Consider the following 27,950-nt stretch of genomic DNA (forward strand, 5'->3'; position numbering starts at 1 on the left):
CACTGCTCTCAGGTTTTTATTCTCCTCCCTATCAACCAATCTCACTCTCATTACGCCTTTCATTTTTGCAATTCGTTCCTCCATATCAACACTTTTCTCGTACATCACTATCAGTCTTTCATGTTTTCCCTTGGGTAACATTCTCTCTTCCTTTTCTGTCGTTAGTGCTGACATTTCTATTTCGCTCTGTTGCTTGTCTTCCAGTTCCTTCCGTTCCTCCTCTTCCTTACTTGTTGAAGGCTCCAGTTCCTGTGTTCGATCTCCCGTTGCTTCATTTTTTTCTTTTTCCTTTTTCTCTGCTTTTCTTTTCTTTTTCGCAGGGGATTCACTATTTTCTCTCCTCTCTACCTCAGTGAACTCTGTTTCTTTCTCTGTTATTACATTGACTTCTTTCTGGCACTCCACCTCCTGTTCGTGTTTCTGGGGACACTTTGCCTTTATGTGCCCCCTTACTCCACATTCGAAAAATATTGCGGGTCTACTCTCCACCATGATTCTCAATCTGGTTTCGTCGGGTAGGATTATCTCTTCCACAGTTTTGTGGAGGTCAGATACGTTGATATGTACCATCACTTCCAGGCCATACCCACACCAGTTGATCTCCAATGTCTTTGACATTTTCAGTATCTCTGCTTCCTCCTCTGTATTGTAGAGGATGGCTGCCACAAGCCAGTCCTCGTTAATTTCGGGCGGCACTCTCCCTATTCTTACTGTGGCCGTGCATCTGCCACAGTAAGTAGGTAACAGTGCCCACTGTGCCGATTTCAAGGCTATGGTGGAGTACTTCTTTGCTTCGTTCTTATTAACGAAGCGCACCTCCACCGTGCTAAACTTTCTTCTTCTGTTATAGAATGTTGTTACTTTCTTTACGTTCTTTAAACATACCTCTATCTCTTCAATGCCTGCCATTTCTACTTTTCTTGACACTATTTTCAGCGTTCGATAAGTAATTATTATTCTTTCCAACTTCTCTGCTACTTCTTTGCGTGTCAGTCTTAGGTATCCCCCTTCCTTCTTCAACAGCTTATCAAATTTCTTGTAGTCTATGTCTTTCACTTTCAGTTCCCGTATCTGCAGTAGCTCGGCTGTCAGGCTTTTGCCTGTTACCGCAGCATAACTGCCTGTCTAGACCTGTGAATTCATATTTCCCTTATTCACTGCTTCACCCATAATTGGAGAAGCCAAACAAAATTTTCAACCATTTCACAAATGCAACACAATATTCAACAATTCAATAATTCAACAGCACATCAACTCAACACTTCCTTAATTCAACAATTCAGAAATTCAAATAAAAAGTCACAACTCACATCAACATGATAATCACCAGCTAGCGATGAGAACTCATTCCAAACACAAAATAGTATATGCTTTTTCCAGTGACTAACTGTCACTGATCTCGAAAAAGGAGAAACAAGCAATAATAAATCTCTGAGCGAGAAGTAAACAGTAGCAGCACAGAATCATGAAGTATATTTGCCACCTAAATGTGGCAGACCCATAGGGGACAATGCTACTGTTGTTTATAGCCCCATAGCCAATGACCAATCATTTTTCTTCATCTCCAGCCTTGTGGAGATGAAGAAAAATGGTTAGTTACTGGTCATTCCTCTAAAATCCTTATAAATAATTACGATTTCTGATGAACTTTTGACAAAGCAATACACGCTTTCTCCTATCAAATATTGTCTACAAATTCTTTCTGTAAATATGCTTATCAACAATTATGATTTCTGGTGAACTTATAAACAATTATGAACTTATTTTACTACCTATTTTGAACACTTTTATGTAAACTGTTTAAACACAAAGCCTCTCTTAACATATTCTTTTCATTATCAAAGACTCTATCACTGTATATTAACTAAATTTTAACACCACAAAGGCTACACAAAGCCTTTCACCTTATTTTTTAAAGTTTTTATTTTTTAACAAGTGAAACCGGTCAAGCCAATGAACATCTTTAAAAGACCTCTACATTTTCAAATCCTCTTCCCTATATATTTTCACTCATGTGGTACCTTCCAATTTTACTTTGTTATATGTGTATATATATATATCATCATCATCATCATCATCATCATCATCATCATCATCATCATCGTTTAACGTCCATTTTCCATGCTAGCATGGGTTGGACGATTTCACTGAGGACTGGTGAAACCAGATAGCTACACCAAGCTCCAATCTGATTTGGCAGAGTTTCTACAACTGGATGCCCTTCCTAATGCCAACCACTCAGAGAGTGTAGTGGGTGCTTTTACGTGTCACCCGCACAAAGGCTAGTCAGGCGGTACTGGCAACGGCCACACTCAAAATGGTGTATTTTATGTACCACCCGCACAAGAGCCAGTCTAGGGGCACTGGCAATGATCTCGCTCAAAAATCCTTACACATGTAAATATATATATATACACATGCACACACACATATATACATACACACATATATACATATACACACACACATATATATATACATTGGGTCATCCCATAAATAATGTGGTTTTTTTATACTTCTTTTATTTCTCAAAATTAAGATAAAGTTATTTTTTAATCTAAAATATACTCTCCTTCATTTTCTACAATCCTCTTCCATCCATCTGGTAGACTTGCAAGGCCCCTCTTCCAGAATGCACTTGTCCATGATGAAATATACTGCTCTAGTACTGTTCTGACCTCATCTACAGAATTTGTATTTTTTCCGTCCAAATGATTTTGAAGACTGCAGAATAAATGATAACCAGATGGGTTAATGTTCACCGTATATGGTGGGTGGGGCATTGTTTCTCATTCAAACTTCTCCAGCTTTTGGAATGTCATCCTCACTGTATGTGGCCAAGCATTATCCTGATGGAAGAACACTTTTTGTCTTGAAACCAAAGATGGTCATTTTTCTTCTAACACTGACTTAAGCCACTCAAGCTGCTTGCAGTAGATCTCCTTTGTTATCGTTTAGTTTGGGTTTAAAAGTTCAAAGTGGACTAAACCTTTCATATCCCACCAAACAGAAAGCAACATCTTACACAGGTGAAAACCTTCTTTAGCCTGGGTGCCCTTGTTTCTCCTTTCCCTACCCACTGTCTTCGGCACTTGACATTTTTATAGAGAAGCCATTTCACGCCACCAGTCACTATTCGGTCCAAAAAAGGTTCATTCATGAGATGTGATAGCAAAGAAGAGCACATATTCATTCTCTGTGCATGATTAGACTTGGAAAGTGTTTGAGGAATCCATTGACTCAATTTGCTGACATTTTTTATGGCAAGCAGGTGTTGATGAATGGTTGAATGACTAAATCTAAGCTTCTCTGCTAGTTCTTCAACAGTTACGATGGGATTTCGTTCCACCGGGGTTTGCAGGACATTCTCGTCAAGCTTTACAAATATTCCAGGATAAGGCTTATCTTCTAGGCTGTAGTTTCCGGCTCGGAATTTCTGGAACCACTACTGACATTGGCTTAAGCTTATTGTTCAATCCCCATATACTGCAATGATATTCCACACTTTCCATTGCATTTATTGAACTCATAAAGCAAAATATGCTGAATATGCTCCTTTGTCACTTCCATTATAGCTTTGAAAAAATAATTGTTAAAATCGAACTGCACATTTCAAAACTTGCACTAAGAATAAGCACAAGGTAAAATTACTACCTGCTTTTATAGCAAGTTGATGCAAGTAGTTTATCCCATCCCCCTCCAACTTTTAGTTCATACAACTGAAAACACAGCATTATTTATGGGATGACCCAATACACACAGACACACACACACATCCATATACAAAGATCTTTTAAAATTTTTAGTGTACCATATCCACTTGCAAGGCATTGATTAACCAAGAGCTAAAGAGAAGCACCTTTCCAAGAAGTGGTTGTGAAACAAACTTTTGAAAACTATACAGTAATACGAGTGGCTGTGTTGGCATGAATCAAAATGCTATTAGATAAAGCGTTTGTTCCCCTGGAAATATCACTGGTATGCTAGCCATCAGTGGAGGTGCAATGGCCCAGTGGTTAGGGCAGCGGACTCGCGGTCATAGGATCGCAGTTTCGATTCCCAGACCGGGCGTTGTGAGTGTTTATTGAGCGAAAACACCTAAAGCTCCATGAGGCTCCAGCAGGGGATGGTGGCAAACCCTGCTGTACTCTTCCACCACAACTTTCTCTCACTCTTTCTTCCTGTTTCTGTTCTACCTGTATTTCAAAGGGCCAGCCTTGTCACACTGTGTCATGCTGAATATCCCCGAGAACTACGTTAAGGGCACACGTGTCTGTGGATTGCTCAGCCACTTGCACGTTAATTTCACGAGCAGGCTATTCCATTGATGGGATCAACTGGAACCCTCAACATCATAAGCGACAGAGTGCCAACAACAACCACAAGCTAGCCATCAGAAATGAAGAAATAAAAAATGCAATAAAGTGATATAATAAGGTATTGCATGAGGAATTTGAATGAAAATATAAAGTACTTCCTCAAATGAATTTAATGAAAAGGAATAGCTGTTGAGGTTATCTGCGGTATGATTAGTAAGGCTTTGAAAAGGATCAGGAGAAACAGCAGAACAAAATCATCAGAAATTTTTATGGTGTGGTATATCAGGCTTGCTGGTCATTCTCTAAATCAGGTAATGCAGGAAGGTTATATTCAAATGACTGAGATTGCAATAAAATTTTTATGTTATTATCAGTCCAAATATGCTTCAGGCATGTTTGAACTGGAGAACAAGCTACTCACTGTGTTTTGTCACAGGAAATATATTCTGTTTGTTGACAAATGGTATGTACGTACCTAGATCGTAGTGCTGCCTCACTAGTGTCTGTGACAAAAGAAGAGATAACTAATCCAAAATGCTGGCATTTCACAGTCTGGGTAGATGATGCTGTGAGCTGATCTAGGTGTGTACACACCATTTGTCAACAAATGGGATATATTTTCTGCGACAAAATGCTGTAAGTAGCTTGTTCACCGATTTGACATGCCTCAAGCATATTCAAACTGGTAATAACGTTACAATTTACTTATCACTGCTTAGTGCTCTCCCTCCGTAATGCAATAAGATTATCAGCTAATATAAGGTAAAGCAAATGACTGAAGTGAGACAATTAGAAATGTTTCAAACTGATAGATCAACTTTTGAAAATAGCCGAGGGAGCTTTTGCAAAATTAATTGAGGATAGATTTAACCTGGATAAAATGCATTTGAATCCATACTATGACATGGAACCATACGTGCTATATCTTTGAGACAATGGTGAGAGAAGTACAGAAGAATGTCTACAAGAGCTCTGTCCTCATCATGTCCCCTACTTTTATTTCTCTGTTTATGTTATATATGTGCATGTGTGCATGCAGAAATTTGCATGTGAATATGCATGTAGAAATTTGCAAGTGTTCAAATTTTGTCTTTCATTGTTTAGCATGTGTACTTCCATACCAACGATCATTGATAAAACTTCTAAAAAATCCTGTGTGCACATTTTTTTTTTTTTGTTGTTCACTACTCTGCAAAAGAAGTGTATCTATATAAGTACACAGCTTAGAGGGTTTTTACCCTTTTTTCATTCAATTTTTTTGTGGTAGAAATAATGCAAGAGTTCAAGAATGATTCCTCTTGGACACTGATCTGTCAACCAGTGGCAAGCACTAACTTTCTTATTCCAAATACTAAAACAGAACTAATATTTCTAACCAGTTATATCAAAGATTCCTTACCTTTTCTGAAATCCAAATCAAACATGTCCCTCCAGCAACAAACCTCTTCTCAGATAGCTGTTTATTTGAGTCAATGTCAAAGATACGAATAGTGTCTGCAAAAATGACAGCAGTATTAGATATTGAGTGCTAACATTAAAGGATCTATCTTCAAAGTAAAAAGAATATCTCCTGGATGATATAAATCCTTTGTTCATTTTATACACTGACATATTCAAATCTATATTCCCATCCTATTTATTTTGGCTGTTGTACTCTTTAAACTTCTTCAGGTATCTGTCCTATTTGACAACATTCCTGAATTATTTTCAAAACAAACCTTTTATTAACTCCACAGAAGTAGATTGTTCTTAAGCCATTAACCAAGGATATTATCCTACTTGTGATGTTGCTTGCTCAGTCTTCTTGAACAAGTGTATATTGTCTGAAAGATCTGGTGATCAAAGTTATGATGGCTAAATTACTACATTTAACACTTAATAAATCTTTATAATAATTATCTCATTAAGCAATAAAAATTAGGCGCTTTAAATCTGAATTGCTTGAACGGAACCAAACGGTCAATGCAGAACTCTATGTTCAATGGATGGAATGACTCAACACAGCTATTCAACAATTGTGGTGTTACTACTATCAATTCTAATGATGCATGCCTACTAATTCTAGTGACACATGCCAACCACTTCAAGAGACATACAGACCAAATATTGTGACATATCTGCTAATTCTAGTGACACACCTATCAATGCTAACAAGAATACTTTCCATAAGTAACTTTTGTAGAATGCTAAATTCACTAGAGAAAAGTTGATTATATAAAGTCCTAAGCAGTGAAAGAAAAGAAACAAGTTCACCACATACAAACCTATAACTGATCTATTAACAATCAGAAAGAAAATTATTCCTAACAAGAAAATTGCTGCAAAGCTGCATGATAGTGGTGTTAGACATGACATGCAGACCATCATATAACTTGTTTGACATTGCATTTTTATTCTTCTCTTCCATTTTACAAATCAAGTGTGCATATGCACATTGCCTGTTCATTCTTCTTTTTCCAGTTTCTATTTCAAAACTGTTTACAGATCACAACCATCTCATGAACTAAGTGCTTCATGCTCTGATGGTTGTGATAAAAATTTTCATTTTAAATCTGTCATATAATAATACATCTCTACTTAACTACTGATAGGTTATATCATATTTGTTTGTTTTTTGTTAGTTTTGGAGTATGAATGAAAACTGAAGGTTACTCACGGTCCACACCAGTTGTAGCCAACAGGTTAGCTACTGGAGAACAGTCTATAGCTTTTATAGATCCAGCATGAAAGGAAAACAGTTTTTTTGGTGCCCGAGATGTGTGAGAAAAGGTAAGATCTAACTCCCAAATGCCTCCATTAGCATCCTGAAAATAAAAATATAGAACCACTGAAAGATAGCAGACTGGGAAATATGTGACAGTGTCTCATTGCAGTATGAGACAACAGAAATCTAATGCAAATCTAAATTTTACCAAATCTGGTGCCCATTAAGATTTGTCTTTTATCTTTTATTTGTTTCAGTCATTAGGCTGGTACTTATTCTATCAGTCTCTTTTGCTGAAATGCTAAGTTATGGGGATGTAAACACACCAACACCTGTTGCCAAGCAGTCATGGAAGACAAACACAGACACAAGAGTATACACACATGTATGACAAGTTTCTTTCAATTTCTGTCTACCAAATCCACCCACAAGGCTTTGGTTGGTTCAAGGCTATAGTAGAAGATACCTGCCCCAGAGGCCATGCAGTGGGACTGAACCTGGAACCATGTGGTTGGGAAGCAACAGTCACAAATCATCTTCACAACCTCCTTTGAGAAGGTATTTAGTTTCACTCCTAGAAAGCCTTCCCTACATATAAGCATTAAGTGCATGTGATTGAGATATCTGTTGTCAGAGATGTACTATTTCAATATACAGAGACCTTAAGGTGTTGAGCTGACAAAGATTTGTCAGCACACCGGGCAAAATGCATGGTGACATTTTGTGTGTCTTTCCATTCTGAGTTCAAATTCCACCAAGGTTGATTTAGCCTTCTATCCTTTCAGAGTTGATGAAATAAGTACAAGTTGAGTACTGGGATCCATGTAATTGATTTACTTTCTCCCATGAACTGGTTGACCTTGTGCTAAAATTTGAAATCAATAGAGAGACCTCAAAAATATCTTTCAATGGAGACATGACAAACTAGTTTCTATCAACTGCTCCAGTATACAGGCCTCCTCCTCCTCCTCCTCCTCCTCCTCCACCATTTCCACATCTATCTATCTATCTATCTATCTATCTATCTATCTATCTATCTATCTATCTATCTGTCATTCTACCTACCTACCTTTTAATCTCTCTACCTTTCTATATACACACATGTACATGCACACACTTTCTATTTATATAAGTGTGCCATATATAGAGAGTAAAAAAGAATTGAACATTGCATTCTTATAGTTAACGTTAAGAATGCAAATGTTCAATTCTATTTCCCTCTATAGTACACTTTATAATTATTATTATTGTTATTCATTTAGCAGTATGCTATAGCAAAGTTAAGAAATCCAATTGTTCAATTTTGTTTACTCTTGTTCTAAATCTAAAAAATTCCATCTTTTCATGTTTTGTTTTTGACCAGCCCTAATTGTAGAAAATCTCCCTCTCAGTTTCGTTAACCACATGCTTTTCCTATGTTGACTGTTGATTAGTAGTTTGCTTTGTCTGTGGCTATGCCACATTGGCTTCTGCTAAGGAATAGGGCAGATACGGTGTTTTACCATTCACCCCTACCACCTATACCAGAAGTCTTTATCCCCTGACCTCTACCAGATGTCTTTCTCCTGATCATCTCTAACAGCTTACAATACAGAACGCTTCCCCCTCTCCCTTCCTCCTCCATCCTTACCTAGTGTCTCTCTCCTGTTGAGTAGTGATTATGTAGTGAATAAAATGATGGTGTAGTGTATGCAGGTTGAAGGTTATTGTATGTTTACAAGATCTGCCAAATGCAAGCTTTCTTTTCAGATGCATAATGCTGCTCTCCCCCATCCCAGGGTCTCACCAGCCCACACCTTCCATACCCTCAGAGATGGCATACTTAGTGTTGGCACATTGAAAGGTAGGTCTGGTGAGACTGTTGAGATGCTTGAACAGAGATGTGTAGATTTGTGATGTATTCAAGAAGTAAGGTGGAGAGGAAGTTCTGTAGGGTTCCTCACAGGCAAAGAACATAGGTATAAGATTTTCTGGCTAGGGAACACTGACTGGGTTGGGGGAGTGGGTATACTCCTTGCAGAGAAATGGGTTGATAAGGTAAATGAGGTAGTCAGAGTCTGTAGTCTGTGATAGAATACTTAAGCTTAAACTAGCACTGCAACATGAATTAGTAACCATTACCTTGGCTTATGCCCCTCAGCAAGGGCTACCTGATGAACAGACAGACCTATTTCATGACACTCTCTTGCAGACCACCTCATTGACGAATGACAGGGACTTTCTCTTTGTGGCTGATGACTTCAACAGGTATGTTGGACAACATCCAGGGAGCTTCTATGGTGTACATGGTAGCTACGGATTTGGTTCCCACAATGAGGAGGAGACCAGGCTGCTGGAGTTCTGTGATATGAATGATCTTAGGTTCTGTAATACTAACTTCAGGAAACCTGCCAGTCATCTGTTCACCTACCAGTCTAGTGGGCACACTAGTCAAATTGATTACATTCTTGTCTGGAAACAGGAAAGATGGCTACTTATAAATGCCAAAACTTTCCCAGGTGAAGAAAACACACCACAACATAGGTTAGTAGTTAGTGACTTCAGGATCAAGGTTAAATGGCTGCCCAGAAGATGACCAACATGAAAAAGAAGGGTCTGGAAGCTTAAGGATCCTCTGAATGGACAGAGATTTAGAAATATATTACTTGAAGATTTTGATGAAAAAGAGGAGTATATAGCATCACATAATGTGGTGGACAACCGGAGGTTCCTACGGGACAACCTGTTGAGGGCTACTGACCAGATCTGTGACTGGAGCAAAGTTCCCTCTTGACCTAAGGTAATGTGGTGGTGGAATAATGTAGCTGACAGGGCCATTAAGGAAAAGAAACAGGCATGGAAAGACTGGAAGTGCAGTGGTAGCAGGGAACTCTATCAGATCACCAGAAGGCAAGCTAGAAGACAGGTTTACTTAGCCAGAAAGGAAGAAGATAAGAAAAAAATTTGCCAATGTTCTGTGTCGTGTGGACCAGAGACAGTGTGTGAGAGAGAATCATGATGTCATAGGAGAGAAATGCATCTGCATGGATGATGGTTCACTTGCATTTAATGATGCTGCAAAGAGAGAAGCTTGGAGACATCACTATGAAGGGTTGCTGAATGAAGAGAATGAATGGGAGAAAGAGAGTCTGCTACCAGCTACTTAAATTGACAGTACCTTGGTAGATAAAGCAATTAAAGGTATGAAGACAGGGAAAGCCCCCAGCCCATCAGGAATCACTGCAGAGATGCTTAAAATATCTGGCAGTGTAGGCTATAGTCTAGTCACCCGTATAGTTAACCAGGTGATGCATGAAGGAGTCATACCCAATGACTGGTGTGCTAAACTCCTACAAAGGTAAAGGTGACGCATTAGATAGGAATAATTGCAGAGATATCAAATTGTTGGATCAGGTGATGAAAGTCACAGAGAGAGTCATAGCCCAACTAATTAGGAAGAGAGTTAGTTTAGACAAGATACAGTTTGGTTTGGTACCAGGGAGAAGCACCACTGATGCTATATTTCTGGTAAGACAGTTGCAGGAGAAATTCCTAGCCAAAGATAAACCTCTGTACTTGGCTTTTGTTGACATGGAAAAAACCTTTGAGAGGATCCTCCGATCCCTTATCTGGTGGTCAATGCAGAAACTAGGGATAGATGAGTGGTTGGTGAGAACTGTCTAATCCATGTACAGGGATGCTGTAGTAAGGTAAGTGCTGGCAATGAGTATAGTGAAGAACTCCGGGTAGAAATAGAGGCTCACCAAAGATCAGTTCTCAGCCCCCTCTTATTTCTCCAGGCAATAACAGCGGAATTCAAGACAGGCTGCCCTTGAGAGTTCCTCTATGCTGATAACCTTGTTCTTATAGCTAAATCATTATCAGAACTAGAGGAAAAGTTTCAGGTGTTGAAGCAAGGTTTAGAATTGAAGGGCCTTTGAGCCAATCTAGCAAAAAACAAAATCTCAGAAAGTAGGAAGGCAGACAAATCACACATACCTTCAGGTAGATGATCCTGCTTGATCTGTAGAAAAGGTATAGGTAGAAACTCCATAAGATGTACCTGGTGTAAGCTATAGACACATAAGAGGTGCAGCAATATCAAAGGAAGGCTAACTTGGAAGATAGATTTTGTGTGTGCCAGATGCACAGGGGCAATAAACACTGAAGATGTACAGAAAATAGATTTCATCACATGCCAGAGGAAAAAACTAGAAGTAGTTGATAGCTTCTGTTATCTAGGTGACCAAGTTAGTAGTGAGGGTGGATACTCTTGAGAGTGTAGCTGCTAGAATAAGAACTTCCTAGGCAAAGTTCAGAGAGCTCCTACCTCTGTTGGTAACAGTGAAAAGTAAATTGTATGATGCATGTGTGCAAACAGCCATGCTACATGGCAGTGAAACATGGGCCATGACTGCTGAGGACATGCGTAGGCTTGAAAAAAATGAAGCTAGTATGCTCTGCTGAATGTGTAATGTCAGGGTGCATACACAACAGAGTGTAAGTGCCCTGAGAGAAATGTTGGATATAAGAAGCATCAGATATGGTGTTTCATATGGATGTGAAAAAGTGTCACACCCTAACAGTGGAGGGAATCTGTGGAAGAGGTAGACCCAAGAAGACCTCGGATGTGGTGGTGAACATTAGGCCTCACAGAGGCGATGACAAGCAGCCAAGACCTTTGGAGATATGCTGGGCTTGAGAAGACCTGGAAAGCCAAGTGAGATCATAGCCGTGGCTGATGTCAGTGTTGCATAACCAGCCTGTTTGAAAGTACCCATCAATCATTGGGCAATATGTTGTGCTTGAGATGACCTGTTGAGTCAAGTGAAATTGTTGTCATGGCCAATGCCAGTGCCACCTGACTGGCACCTGTGCTGGTGGCACATAAAAAACACCATTCTAGCATTGCTAATGCCAGTGCTGGTGGCACATAAAAAGCATAATTTGAGCATGGTCGATGCTAGTGCCACCCAACTGGTTTGCCAGTCCTCAGTCAAACTGACCAACTCATGCTAGCATGGAAGGCGGACATTAAATGATGATGGTGATGATGATGATGAAGGTGATATATGTATATATATATATATATATATATATATATATATATATATATATATATATATATATACATCATCATCATCGTTGTCGTTTAATGTCCGCTTTCCATGCTAGCATGGGTTGGACGATTTGACTGAGGACTGGTGAAACCAGATGGCTACACCAGGCTCCAATCTGATTTGGCAGAGTTTCTACAGCTGGATGCCCTTCCTAATGCCAACCACTCTGAGAGTATGCATGTATATATGTATGTAAGTATATATATATATATATATATATATATATATATATATATATATATATATATATAATTGTTTATTCATTTATACATTCACTCATTTGATTGAGGCTATGTTGGAGCACAACCTTAAAAGGTTTTTCAGTTGAAGAGATCAACCCCATGACTTATTTTTGTAAGCCTAGTACTTATTCTATCAACTCTTTTGCTGAACTGTTAAGTACTCTACCAACCAACATATTTCTCAACCACTCTGCTTACTAATCTATCCACTATCTTCCAGCAGAGAGAGAGACTCAGTGAAACAGCATGATTTTTTGTTAGCTCACAGTTCTAAATATTTTATTTTGCATTGACGTTTACTGTACAAATTCTAGAAACCAGTTATTATTAACCTTTGTAAACCTGTTGAGTATAGGCACCAAATGCTGTGGTATACAGAACTTGATGTTAAGGGTTAATTTAACTTGTCACACTGGATAAATAACATAAATGGAAATGGAAAACAGCAACAAACCTGAGCATACCATAACATTGTGTCTTGTTCTTCATTTTCTTCTTGCCTTCTCATATAATAAAGCTGTACATTTTGTTGAGCACCAACTTTTAATTCATTCATGGGCTCCATTATGAACATCCCAGACTCATCAACAGAATCAGCTGTATCCATTGTTTCAAAGTCCCAAACCTAATAATAATAATGATGATAATAATGATGATGATGATGATGATGATGATGATGATGATGATGATGATGATGATGATGATGATGATGATGATGATGATGATAATATTGCCATGATAGGGTAGGACTGTATTTACATTGTGAAATGTGTAAACACTACAAAAGCAGCACTCCTGCTTACTGGTATGAACATCATCCTGAGCCAGTCATTGAAGGTAAAAATGTCACTAGCCCCTGGAGATTTTCCAGTCAACACTGACAGAACGATCCAAGCTAATTGACCAGATATAATTATTAAAGACAAGGAAGAAAATACCACTGATAAAAGTATAGGAATTTGACAAATTAAGTAAATGTAAGCACCTGGAAATTGAAATACAAAAGATGTGGCATCTTAAAGCAAGAACTGTTCCTGTTATTGTGGGTGCTCAAGGTATGATAAAAAAGGGATGTCAGAAACATCTAAATAACATCCCAGGAGAACCATGTCTCAGAGAAATCACAAGTTTGTGCTGACAAGTACTGCCCACATTCTTAGTAAAACCCTATCCATTTAAATGTCTGTGTTGTATTACATGAAGATATTTTGGTATTGCCCTTGCCATTCCCTCACCAAACTTTCAGTCATATTGTAACATCTCTTATGCTTCACCTTCCCCAGGATGCTGGGTGTGTCTCAGCAAGTGATTGTAACAAACATGTAGATTAAAAGTAAAAAAAATAATAATAACCAAACTCGAGAGCTTAATGAGATACCTAGCCCAAAGAAAGGAAACCTTGCTAGTGACAGTTAGGAATGAGGGGATATTGAGAGCAGAGAAAAAACGGAAAATAAAGGAAGAAGTACAAAAAGGAAACAAAGAAGAATTATGCAAGAAGGGGCTACACAATCAATTTCATGTAGCCACAACTGAAGTTACTGGAAAAAATAGGTGGGATTGGCTGATGAAAGGAACCCTAAAAAAAGAGACCAAAAACACTATACTGGCAGTGCAGGGCCAAGCTATGGCCACAAACTGGAAGGTCAGACTGAGGAATGACCAAGTGTCTCCGCTGTGCTGCATCTGCAATAGAGTGGATGAAACTATTGCCCATATCATGAACGAATACCCTAGACTTGCCCAAAACCACTATAGGTCGTGGCAACATGACCAGGTAGCAAAAGTGATACATTGGAAACTGTGAAAAGTGGCGGCTAGAGAGAGGCAAGATGTAGTATGAGCACAAACCACAGAGAGTGGCAGAGTCGGAGACTAGCAAAATCCTCTGGGATTTCCCAATCCAAACAGATCAAACAGATCAAGTGCTAGAACATAACTGACTGGACTTAGTGGTGGTGGACAAGGTGACCACATATGCTGTATGGTTGACGTTGCATGCCTCTTTGACCCATGAATAGTCAAGAAGGAAGGCGAAAAGATAGATAGATACAACCCTCTTAAGTACGAAATAGCCCAGCTATGGAAAATGAAAAAGGGGAAGATAGTGTCAATTATTGTTGGGTCCTTGGGAACAGTATTGAAAGGTATCAAGAGGAATATAAAGGAAATTGGAATAGAGTGACTAGTAGAACTGTTACAAAAGGTTTGCTTCCTTGGAATGGCCAGAATAATCAGGGAAGTATTAGATAGCTGAAAAGAACGAATAGCATGGTACTGTAGGCTGCAGATAGTAAGCCTGCTATGCATACATGACTCCAGGAGCTCCAACAAAACCTGTGCTTAAAGAGAAAATAATAATAAATACATAAATATATAACAAAAACACCAGGACTAACAAGTATATATAACATGCAGAAAATAGCACTACTAGGTACCATGCACATCCTACATAAAACACTTTCAATACAGTAAAAATAAGAGCATCACAAAGAGCTACGCTCGGTAGTGCAGTGAAAGCACATGATAAAAAAGACTACTGAATAATAATAATAATGATAATAATACAGAAGGCATCAAGAAGAGAATAAAGAAATCAGAATAGAGTGAACGGTAGAAATGTTACAAGAGGTTTGCTTCTTTCCCATGGCCAGAATAATCACAAAAATATTAAATAGTTGAAAAGAACAGATAGCATGGTGTTATAGGCTGCAAGCAGCAAGCCCACTATACATGCAAGATTTCAGCAGTTTCAACAAAATATGAGTTAATAATAATAATAATAATAATAATAATAATAATAATAATAATAATAATAATGAAGAAGACTCCTTGCTGAATAACAGGAAGGCTCCGCGCTGGATAATAACATGGATATGCTACACCAGGCTCTCCATTCAAAAACCAATCTAATCTAATAATATCGGTGGAATGGGATAAAGGAACCTGTGGAAGACTTGAAGGAAGCGGCCTTTTAATGGAAATAATCACAAAAACGAAATTTTACTGCCATACAAAACAGAGTTTCTCCCATACACTATGTCTCAGTGAAACATGTGTGAAAGATACATGCGAAATCATCATCGGAAAGTTTACAAATTATTAAATATAAGAGAAACAAAGCAGTAAGTACGTAAATTGATTACTTATGCATACATTCGAATGTCTACACAATCATATATATTTTTTAATACCCATAGGACTACACATACATCCCAATGTTCACACAACTACATGAAATTTACAGGACACACATACATGCATATGAAAGCACATGTCACAAACGAAGCAAAAAGAATAACAAAACAATTTTAAAAATTTTTCCAAACTAACACAGAGTGAACAATTCATAAGTTTAAAAACAACACAAAAAACTATGCTCAGAGATAAATCTATCAACAAAAAAAAAAAAAAATACAGATGAATACAGATCTGTTAGCCTTAAGAAGCTACGTTATGAGCAATGAGCATTCAGAGAGCTCAGATGTAGTGTTAGCTCAAAAAATTAACCTTAAACAGACAGATCCATTCCCTAATGTCAACATCCAAGCTCATCATGCCTCAATGATAACAAAGCAAAATACAAACCAGATCGGCTTTCACCCAGTTCAACAAGGGCTGTATACCCCAGTGAGGAACCAGACTGGGTACAAAAAATCAGCTACTTGTTCAAATCTTCCCAAAATACAGGATCTGGAAGTACCCCACAACTGGAATATTCCAACAGATGGCCATTCACACTCATCATCAAATAACCAAGACAGAAAGAATGGAAAATGGTCTAGGGGAAATAATAAAGAAGTTCTTAAGGGCTTCTATCATGCCAAGCATTTCCCCACAAATAAATATAATACTGAACAAACCTACCTAAACTGGAAACAGAAGCACTTTGAAGTAAGATCCTACATAGACAGTAACAAACTTGCCAATGTCAGAAGAAACATGATGATAATGAAATTACTAACTGAATTAAAGATTGACCAAATTAAACAATCAGTAAGGGATGAAGGGAACGAAGTTGCAGCTAAAGAAGATACTACAGAGGAAATAATTATAGACCGACCCAAGTCTGATGAAAATACAGTAATGATAAAAAGAGTCAATGTAACTGATAAGCAAAGTGAAATATTCTCTGAACCAACCATAAACATCAAGGCAAATGAAAATCAAACAAATGAAGAAAGTCACACAGAATTTGAACCAACTGAACTAGTTTATCTAAACAATCAAATCATGATTGAATGGCTGAAAATTAAAGAAACTGCAATGAATGAACATGACACTCTCCCAAAATTTCACAACTCTAACCAAAGCCTGAAAATAATTGGTAAAATTTGCCTTGCACTTAAAGATATAATTTCAGCTAATGATGTTGATATTACAGATCTCGGCCACCTGTACTATGCATCCGTGAAAATCTCAACAATTCTGTGTGGTGAAAAGTTTAAAAGACAATAACTTTCCCACAAAAAGCCTACTTGGCAAGAGTATTCAACACCAAATTTAGCTACTTAGGTCTGACATAGAATGTTTAAAATACCTTAAATACATACACACATTCATACATAATCTGGGCAAATTATTCTATCTGTTTTATATTAAAACTGGCCAGATCTGGCCTTGCCCATCTACCCTATAATGTTATCCTAAAAATAAACGATCACATCAAAATCTCGATGCATTTGGCAGATTCTCCATCCCACAGTTAATAGCTTATATAACATGCAAACTTAAAAAGATGAAAGTTAAACAGAATTCAACTCACACGAATGTAGCCATCTTGACCAATGGTCATAAGTTCTCCTTCATCCAAAAAAATTTGCTGAATGTGGCCCACATGGCAGGTTTTGTTATTTTTCCGTCCAATCTGGACTTTAATCAGTCCACCATCCCACACCAACAGGTTTCCCCACTCGCAGCTGGAAACCACCTTGCCATCTGGGAGTTCGACATATCCCTCAATATCTGACATCTCAGTTTTGCCAAATTTCCCAAGATACCCTTGAAGCTTCAAACCTGTGAACGTATTTGCCATTTTCCAGAACCTGTGAGAAAAGAAAAAACAAAAACATATTCATTAGAAATCATCATCATCATCATCATCATCATCATCATCATCAGCAGCAGCATTTAACATCTATTTCACATCTGTTTCCCATGCTGGCATGGTTTGACTGGTTTGACAGGAGCTGGCAAGCCAGAGAACTGCACCAAGCTCCAGTTTTCTAATTCGGCATGGTTTCTATGGCTGGGTGCCCTTCCTAAGGCCAACCACTTTACAACATGAACTGAGTGCTTCTTACATGGCACCAGCAAGAGGTCCTTTAATGCATAAATGCGTGGCACTGGCACAGGTGGTTTTTACACAGCATTAGCACAGGCATTTTTCACATGATGCCAGCACTGGGTGCTTCTTATGTAGTGCTGGCATGGATCCTTTTATGTGATGCTAGCACTCTTTTTATGGCACCGGCATGCACCACTCTAACCCAGCCATACATAATGTGAAGTAACATTGCTGTTTTTATTATTTGTCATAGCTGTTTACCCACAGATCAAATCAAGTAGATCTTTGATCAAAGGCTTGCCAGTTAGGACCATATTGTTTTATTTTTTTCTCTAGCTCTACATTACCCCATGTTTCTTTCCAATTTTCATGACAGTATTGTATCCTCCTACCTCCTATACCTCTTCTTTACTGACTTGCCATCATCTATTCTACTCACCATACTATCTATAACTGAAAGGAACATTAATTTGTACATTTTGAATATCTTGCACAACCTCATACCTTCATCATCCATATCCTGCTGCTCATCCACCTTTCCTCCTGAATCATCATGCTTGGGTGGTGAGGGGTTTGCACTCTGATAACCTTTATCCACCTCGCATGGTTTTCTTGGACATGTGACCTTGAAGATACCTTCTGTCTCATCATTTTATCTTTCCTCCATGCGCCACTCTGCCCAACCATTTGTAATGTGGAGTAACACCACACATTCTCTCACTTAATCCTCCCACAATCCTTATTGTTCTCTGATTCTCTGTCACTAATTCTTTGACACTACTCTTTTTCTTACATCCTATTACCCACTTCCATCTTATCTTATCATTCCACTTATCATTCTACCCATTCGTCTATACAACATCAGATAGCACTGCATCTTCTGCTCAATCCTCTCCATTTTCCAATCAATCTCTAACTCTTTTACACTAAACTCCAGACACTACTTTTCCCTTTCCCTCGCATTACACCCTTCTCTCACACTGTCTCTGTTAATCTCTCTTCTACCACCTTTTCTCAGTAATAAACATGCTTAATTCCAATGAGAGCTGTCTTTGACCCCGATGAAGTGTCCAGATATGGCAAGCAGACCAACCACCTGGTCATAAAGTTCACATATTCAACCAACCCTATCACCAATGTTACTTTGTTGCCCAGTTCCTCCACATAGCTCTATTTCCCTTCCTTTACTCCTATCTCCTCCATTACTCCATTACTCCCATCCTAACATTGTTCTCTCTATTTTTCTAAATCTGTTCCATCTATCAAGGGAGCTCTCTTTCATCTTGCAAGCTACAAGATGATATCCACCAGTACTGATTCTCCAGAAAGCAGTACACTCTATTAGTACTTAGTAATCAATCCGAGCAGTGACAACAAAGGGTTAGGGAGAGAGAGCTGTTTAGTCTTGCAAACAGCAAGGCAATCTATGGTGCCGTTGCCATGGAAAAATATACCCAGTATACTCTGCAGAGGGGTTGGTGTTAGGAAGATCATCCAATCATAGACACAATGCCAAAACTGAGACATTGGAGAAAGACATAATCCTCCTTGTCAGATCTTGTTAATCATTCAATCCATACTTGTATGGAAAACAAACATAAAATGATGATGGTGATGTTTTTATCTCTTTATATTAGCTTAGTTGGAATGAGTTGGTGAGTGACTTCATGCTAATCAGTCAAGTGATCTTTCTTTAAATGTGGTCTGATACATATATATATATATGTCTAGCAGAAGTGTTATTCCAGATGTGGGAGCAGTTCTCCATTGTGGCTCTCACTTGAGCTTTACAGAGGTTAATTGTTGATTGGAGCTGAAGTACATCCTGGTTCTTAAGAGGCAGGCTCATCATTGATAGAAAGATCTAAAACTTGTAGTGATCTTGAGGGTTTCAGCTACATGCTATTCATGTTAAAAGGAGCAAAGTGAGACAATCTTCTCTCAATATGTACTGTGACTTTGTTTTTAAACAATTCAGTAGATTACAATTGATATGACTTCAATGGAGAATGTTTACAAAGTTTTAGTTCATGCAATCAGAACAGATTTTCTAAGAGAAATTCAGATTGTATGTCAGTGATGCCTGGATGCAGAATGTTAGGGAAGAATGAAAGGTGATATCATCTGTGTAAAAGCAGATGTTATTGGAAGTGACAGAAAGTTGGTTGTTAGCATACAATCTTAAAGATTTGAAGGTGGTCCACTGTCAAGAAATACACAAATGACAAACATCAGATTACTTTGGTTGAAAGTTCCCTTACCTGATATGTCCCATTCCAGCAGTGGTCAGATATCCCTCAAGATCAGCAGAGAAGGACACTCGGTATATTTCCTGGGAGAAAGCTTTACATCTCAAGACAATCTGCTCCTGGGACCAATTCCACAGAGTCAGCATATAATCAGGCTCTCCACCTTGGGAAGCCAGTAATGCACCATCAGGACTGAAAACAAACAAACAGATAAATAAATAAATGTCTAGGGCTTACTGAACTGGTAATGCTGTAGATAGAATTATCTGGGGTACTGTCTTTATGGTTCTTTAAGCTGTAAGTGCTAATCCCACCATAGCTGACTTTGCATCTTATCAGCTCCTCTCAAACCATCCAAAACATACCAGTATGGAAAATAGATGTTGTATGATAATGATGATGAGGAGAAGATAGACTGAACATACTTTATTACATATCACTACAACATATAACATATATATATATACACGACACTGCTTTCCCCCTTCCCAGGCTACAGGCCCACACCCCCAACACCCATACTGTTAGGATTGGCACTCTCAACGTCGGCACGCTGAAAGGTAGATCTGGTGAAATTGTTGAGATGCTTGAACGGAGATGCGTAGATATGTGCTGCATCCAGGAAGTAAGATGGAGAGGAGGTTCTGCGAGGTTCCTCACAGGCAAAGAACACAGGTAAAGAGAATGAATGGGAGGAAGAGAGCCTGCCGTATGTCGACCCAATAGAGGGACCAGCTATCCGAGTTGATAGTACCAGGGTAGATAAAGCAATTAAGAGTATGAAGACAGGGAAAGCCCCCGGCCCATCAGGAATCACTGCAGAGATGCTCAAAATATCTGGCAGTGTTGGCTATAGCCTAGTCACCCGTATTATGAACCAGGTGATACACGAAGGAGTCATACCCAATAACTGGTGTAGCAGCATCATAGTCAACTGCTACAAAGGTAAAGGTGACGCTTTAGATACAAATAATTACAGAGGCATCAAGCTGTTAGATCAGGTTATGAAAGTTACAGAGAGGGTCATAGCCCAACTAATTAGGGAGCGAATCAATTTAGATGAGATGCAGTTTGGGTTCGTGCCAGGTAAAAGCACTACTGATGCCTTATTTCTAGTGAGACAGCTGCAGGAGAAATACCTAGCTAAGGATAAACCTCTGTACCTGGCTTTCGTTGACATGGAGAAAGCCTTTGACAGGGTCCCCCGATCCCTTATCTGGTGGTCAATGAGGAAACTTGGGATAGAAGAACGGTTAGTGAGAGCTGTGCGAGCCATGTACAGAGATGCTGCCAGTAAGGTGAGGGTTGGAAATGAGTACAGCAATGAATTCCGGGTAGAGATAGGGGTCCACCAAGGTTCCGTCCTCAGCCCCCCTCTTATTTATCATAGTCCTCCAGGCAATCACAGAGGAATTCAAGACAGGTTGCCCCTGGGAGCTCCTCTATGCTGATGACCTTGCACTAATTGCGGAGTCACTATCAGAACTAGAGGAGAAGTTTCAGGTGTGGAAGCAAGGTCTAGAATTGAAGGGCCTTAGAGTCAACCTAGCTAAAACCAAAATCCTAATAAGTAGGAAGGTAGATAAAACACAAACCCCTTCAGGTAGATGGCCCTGCTCAGTATGTAGAAAAGGAGTAGGTAGTAACTCTATAAGATGTACCCGGTGCAAGCTATGGACACATAAGAGGTGCAGCAACATCAAAGGCAGGTTAACTAGGAAGTTAGTTTTTGTTTGTGGCAGATGTTCAGGTGCAATTAAGACTGTAAACAAACAGGAAACAACTTCTATCTCATTCCAGGGTGAAAAACTAGAGGTAGTCGATAGCTTCCGCTATCTGGGTGACCAAGTTAGTAGTGGGGGTGGGTGCGCTGAAAGTGTAGCTGCTAGAATAAGAATAGCCTGGGCCAAAGTTTAGAGAGCTCTTACCCCTGCTGGCGACAAAGGGACTCTCACTCAGAGTAAAAGGCAGACTGTATGACGCATGCATACGAACAGCCATGCTACATGGCAGTGAAACATGGGCTATAACTGCTGAGGACATACGTAAGCTCGCAAGGAATGAAGCCAGTATGCTCCGTTTGATGTGTAATGTCAATGTGAATACCCATCAGAGTGTAAGTATCTTGAGAGAAAAGCTGAACATTAGAAGCATCAGTTGTGGTGTGCAAGAGAGACGATTGCGCTGGTATGGACATGTGGTGAGAATGGATGAGGATAGCTGCGTGAAAAAGTGCCACACCCTAACAGTTGAGGGAACCCGTGGAAGAGGTAGGCCCAGGAAGACTTGGGCTGAGGTGGTGAGGCAAGACCTTCGTACATTGGGCCTCACTGAGGCGATGACTACTGACCGAGACCTTTGGAAATGTGCTGTGCGTGAGAAGACCCTGCAAGCCAAGTAAGATCGTTGCCAGTGCCCCTGGACTGGCTCTTGTGCGAGTGGCACATGAGATGCACCATTTTCAGCGTGGCCGTTGCCAGTACCGCCTGACTGGCTCCCGTAGGATTTTCGAGCGAGATCATTGCCAGTGCCCCTGGACTGGCTTGTGTGGGTGGCACATAGAAGACACCATTTTGAGCATCGCCGTTGCCAGTATCGCCTGACTGGCCTTCGTGCAGGTGACACGTAAAAGCACCTACTACACTCTCTGAGTGGTTGGCGTGAGGAAGGGCATCCAGCTGTAGAAACTCTGCCAAATTTTAGATTGGAGCCTGGTGTTGCCATCTGGTTTCACCAGTCCTCAGTCAAGTCGTCCAACCCATGCTAGCATGGAAAGCGGACGTTAAACGATGATGATGATGATGATGATATATATATAAAGATATATATATATATATATATATCTAAATATATACACATATATATACAGCCTGACCAAGGCAATGACTGCCTCACTGAGGTAATGACTAGTGACCGGGACCTTTGGAAATATGTAGTGCATGAGAAGACCCAGCAAGCCAAATGAGACCATAATCTGTGGCCTCTGCCAGGAGTGTAGCCAGCTTACTCATTCGTATCTTTACTTCATTGGACACTAAACTCTGCTTGCGAAGACCTGTCGGGGCAAGTGAAATCTAAAACGAAATTGAAATCGTAATTGAACCATATTCGATGACTGGCACACAGCTGGGTAGCCCAAAGTGACATGAAATTCAGTGCCTTGCTCAAGGACACAACATGCTTCCTGCTTCAGTAATTGAATCCACAAACACTGCTAGCCACTGGCCCACATATTTTCACCCAACATAATACATATTTACAAATTAGTGAACTGAGTTGGCAAGAGCGAAGCACTTTAGTCATGAGTTCTCTCTAGTGCTGTGTCTGGATTTTAAATCACTAACCTAATTGTCCTCTAATGAATTTTAGAAACACATTAGAGTCGAACCTTCAGGTTATCGTTCAACACCCTGATGACTTTGCCATTACCAAATGAAATTAGAAACAACTATCCTTTATCTTTTGCTTGTCTCAGTCTTTGGACTGCAGCCATGCTGGTACACCATCTTGGAGGGCTTTAGTTGAACAAATTGACTTTAGTGCTTTTGTTTTGTTGTTGTTTACGGCTAGGTACTTATTCTATTAATCACTTTTTATTGAACTGCAAAGTTATGAGGATGTAAACAAATCAAAACCAGTTTTCAAGTGGCGGTGGGAGACAAACATACGCATACACAAATGCATACACACACACATGCACACATGTGCTCATGCATGTGTGCGTGCACACACACACGATGGGCTTCTTTCAGTTTTTGTGTACCAAATCCATTTGCGAGGCATTGGTCAACCCATGGCTATAATAGAAGACACCTGTTCATGGTGTCACACAGTGGGACTGAACTCAGTAACCATATGGTTGGGAAGCAAAATTCTTACCATACACCCCAAAACTGTACCTATGCTGAACATAGTTTCATCATTTTAATTTTTTTTTTTTAAATCAGCCAACCCAATATTTTCTTACCAAACTGATCACAAGGAATCACAACAGAAAGGGACTGACCTGAAATCTAAAAAGCTGTACAGATGTGTGGTTCCCTCTCTTAAAATACGATACAGTTTGAATGATGGGACTTCGAAGATATTTAAATTTGGAAAATTTTGTTTTTCTCCAACGGCACAGAATGTTTTTTTGGGATGAAGCTGAAAGTAACGAAATGAAATAAAACTAGTACATGTGAAACACATGGTTTATTTGTCCAAGAATTTAAATATAGCATAAATAACAATCAATAGAATAATATATACATAACAGAACTTATTTACACTCTTGGAATTAAGTTGCAAGAAAAATTAATCAAAACATATCTTGTTAACTTTATCATGTACTTTTGCCTTTCCTCACAAACATATTTGTGTATGTCATGAAGAAATAGATAAATTTGAATCTCCCTCTTCATCCTCTTGGGCAATTCCTTTTCCATTTTGTCTGCTGGGGTCATGAGGCAGTCTAACTTACAAGAAATTGTATGTTTCACTCCTTAGATACTTAAATTCATGCAATAATTTATTATTAAAATGGCAGCAAGCTGGTCGAAACGTTAGCATGCCAGGCAAAACGCTTAGTGGTATTTAGTCTGTCTTTACATTCTGAGTTCAAATTATGCCAAGGTTGACTTTGCCTTTCATCCCTTTGGGGTTGATAAATTAAGTACCAGCTGCATACTGGGGTTGATCTAATCGACTAGCTTCCACCCTAAAAATTTCGGGCCTTGTGCCTAGAGTAGAAAAGAATAATTTATTGCTAAAATATTACACTATATGGGGTAACCAGGGCTGTTGCGTAACCTTTAGAAATCCCCTGCAACTTTTTGTTTCAAGGCCCCATCCCTTCAATCAAAATTCATAATCTACGCACCTTTTATTCAAAGCTATATTTTACTTTATTCTATCTGAAGTTCAATATTTCATGTTATCCTAAAGAACATCATTGAAAGTACAAGTTAAATTTATTTAAGTCTATTACAAATTTTAATAAGTAAAACTTCCAGATATGAATAAAAGAACACTTTTATAATCCAGGCAACTTTCAAAGACAAATACGGCACACTTTTTGCTTCATGAAACCATTGATCAGTCCAGAATAATTGAGCTGAGAGCTAAGTTCATGTTCAATAGATATCATAGACAATCCACAAAGTCTTTCCTATGCCATAGTGGATCACAGGTATGATTTAATCCAATGCTTCTCAAACTATCTGATGTAGTGTACTGGCAGTTTTTTTGTTTTTTTTTCCAGTATGCCAGGGACCAGTAATATTTCTTAGTAATATTAATTTATGCTGGAAAAAATATATATAATGAATATAATAAAAGTTGACAATTTTTTAAATCTTATATTCATTTTGTAAACAAATAATACAATATTACATAAGGATTTTATAATGTTTCTTTTCTGGAAACTCGTTACGTACCGGCAGCTGATGGCTCACAGACTGGCACCAGTCCGCAGATCACCATTTTGAATAGCACTGATTTAATCAACTTTAATTTGGAGAAACTGCACTCTCCACTTGCAACACTCATAGGCATTGAGAGGATAATTCGCAAAGCCACTAACATATTAGGGGAAATCTCCACAAGGCTGGATTTCTGAATATAATTGACTACATCACAGACTTTCTTGCACTCAAGTGATAGAAAATGCAAAAGTGAAGAAAACACTTCTGCTTGCTCTGTCTTCTCAATATCTGCTTTGACAATGTCATCTACTGTTAGTGCAGTGGAAACAATTGCACAGTGTTCCAATAGCATCTGATTTTCCCAGTGTTTTAGTGAAGAAATGTAAAGGAATGCAAAGATGTCATTGTGCTTGCTCAACATGTCAAAGCATTCATCGAGGGAGACAAGAGCAATGTTGATTGCATGAAAAAAGAAATGCACTTCGAAATTTTAAAAAGCATCAACAAGAGGTTCATCTTCACCTTCATATCCAAAGTGGTGTAACACATGATATCTCCTTTTGCTTGGCATCTCCGCCAGTGTCTCCAGTTGTTCACATAATTTGGTTGCGACATTGACTACTGATGACAAAAAAAACATGTCGTTTTCTCAATAGCTGCACAGCAAAGTGTGTGTGGATGAGATAATCTCTTGGGCAACATCAATTTGCATGTTTTCATGCTGAAGTAGTTTGCTGATCTCAATTAGCAGATCGTGCCATATTACCCAACAGAAGAAAGCAGAAGGAAGCAATTTCTGCAGCTAATGTGTTTGCTTCTGAGTAAGCTTTGGCATCTTTGCTTTTTGAAGTATTATGAATGCTTATCAACGTATTGTAGATGTCCTTGGTTTTGAATCGAAGGGATTTTATGCTTCCAATTTTTCTTTCTCAGTGAGTGTCTGATAGATATTTCACAGTGATGGAGCAGAATTTCTTCAAAGTGTTCCATGTAGAAGTTGATGCTGCAATAAATGAATATACATGCTGGAGGTAACCAAAGAAAGAGACAGCCATCACTGATGAACTTGCTGCATCAAACACAACAAGGTTTAGACTGTGATTCATGCAAGGTAAATAGCATGCTCATGGATTCTTCTGTAGAAGTCTTGCTTGATGCTAGAATGTTTTCCCTTCATATCAAGAAAAAGCCAGGAAAAAGCACTACTGATGCCATATTTCTAATAAGACAGCTGCTGGAGAAATACCTAGCCAAGGATAAACCTCTGTACCTGGCTTTCGTTGACATGGAGAAAGCCTTTGACAGGGTCCCCCGATCCCTTATCTGGTGGTCAATGAGGAAACTTGGGATAGAAGAATGGTTAGTGAGAGCTGTGTGAGCCATGTACAGAGATGCTGCCAGTAAGGTGAGGGTTGGAAAGGAGTACAATAATGAATTCCGGGTAGAGGTAGGGGTCCACCAAGGTTCCGTCCTCAGCCTCCTCCTATTTATCATAGTCCTCCAGGCGATCACAGAGGAATTCAAGACAGGTTGCCCCTGGGAGCTCCTCTATGTTGATGACCTTGCACTAATTGTGGAGTCACTATCAGAACTAGAGGAGAAGTTTCAGGTGTGGAAGCAAGGTCTAGAATTGAAGGGCCTTAGAGTCAACCTAGCTAAAACCAAAATCCTAATAAGTAGGAAGGTAGATAAAACACAAACCCCTTCAGGTAGATGGCCCTGCTCAGTATGTAGAAAAGGAGTAGGTAGTAACTCTATAAGATGTGTTGCCAGGTCCCCTGGTCGGGCTCTTGTGCGGGTAGCACATAAGATGCACCATTTTGAGCGTGGCCGTTGTCAGTACCGCCTGACTGGCCTTCGTAGGATTTTCGAGCGACATCGTTGCCAGTGCCCCTGGGCTGGCTCTTGTGCGGGTGGCACGTAAAAGACACCATTTTGAGCGTGGCTGTTGCCAGTACCGCCTGACTGGCCTTCGTGCAGGTGACACGTAAAAGCACCCACTACACTCTCTAAGTGGTTGGCGTTAGGAAGGGCATCCAGCTGTAGAAACTCTGCCAAATTAGATTGGAGCCTGGTGTTGCCATCCGGTTTCACCAGTCCTCAGTCAAATCGTCCAACCCATGCTAGCATGGAAAGCAGACGTTAAACGATGATGATGATGATGATGATCACTCCTATTATTTTAACTTTGGCCTCCACAATCCATCAGATCTGGCCCCACTGACGCGAGTTTCTGCAAGAGTGATTCAAAAAGTTGTGTCAGCAACTTTCAAAAGCCTAACAAAGTACTCTTTGATTTTGGCTTTGTTTTTCTGAAGTTTGATGAAATGGATGCTCATGGTCATTTGCTCCTGATGGCTGATATCTGGTGTGCAATCGAGTATAATGTAGTAGTATTTAGCAGCCTTCACCCAATCGGTGATTTCTTTCAAAATGTGGTCAGAAATGAGTGATATCAATTCATTTTGACTATCAGGTCCCAAATAATGAGCCACTGTTTCTGCATTCTGAATACGTCGCAGGTGTTCTGTGAAAATGGGATCAAACACCAGGAAAGGCCATATTCCTCTCTACTAAAAACAAAATAATTGCCAAGATACATTCTGACACTGCATGGTAATGAGCTCTCTCCTTTTCCTCTAAAG

General features: G+C 39.3%; 1 protein-coding gene across 1 annotated transcript in view; it reads right to left on the minus strand.

Moving 5' to 3' along the window:
- LOC106873590 (cilia- and flagella-associated protein 44) overlaps positions 1–27,950 on the minus strand; it is a 192,187-nt gene that overhangs the window by 136,376 nt on the left and 27,861 nt on the right. Inside the window, exons 4-9 of the mRNA XM_014921024.3 lie at positions 23,907–24,046; positions 19,913–20,092; positions 17,130–17,409; positions 12,819–12,989; positions 6,976–7,123; positions 5,719–5,813 (exon numbers count right to left, since the gene is read on the minus strand). Coding sequence (XP_014776510.2) covers positions 5,719–5,813; positions 6,976–7,123; positions 12,819–12,989; positions 17,130–17,409; positions 19,913–20,092; positions 23,907–24,046 — 1,014 coding nt within the window. The remainder of the gene's footprint in view (positions 1–5,718; positions 5,814–6,975; positions 7,124–12,818; positions 12,990–17,129; positions 17,410–19,912; positions 20,093–23,906; positions 24,047–27,950) is intronic.

Source organism: Octopus bimaculoides, chromosome 5 (genome assembly GCF_046866305.1).
Source record: "Octopus bimaculoides isolate indiv1 chromosome 5, ASM4686630v1, whole genome shotgun sequence".
Classification (NCBI taxonomy): domain Eukaryota; kingdom Metazoa; phylum Mollusca; class Cephalopoda; order Octopoda; family Octopodidae; genus Octopus; species Octopus bimaculoides.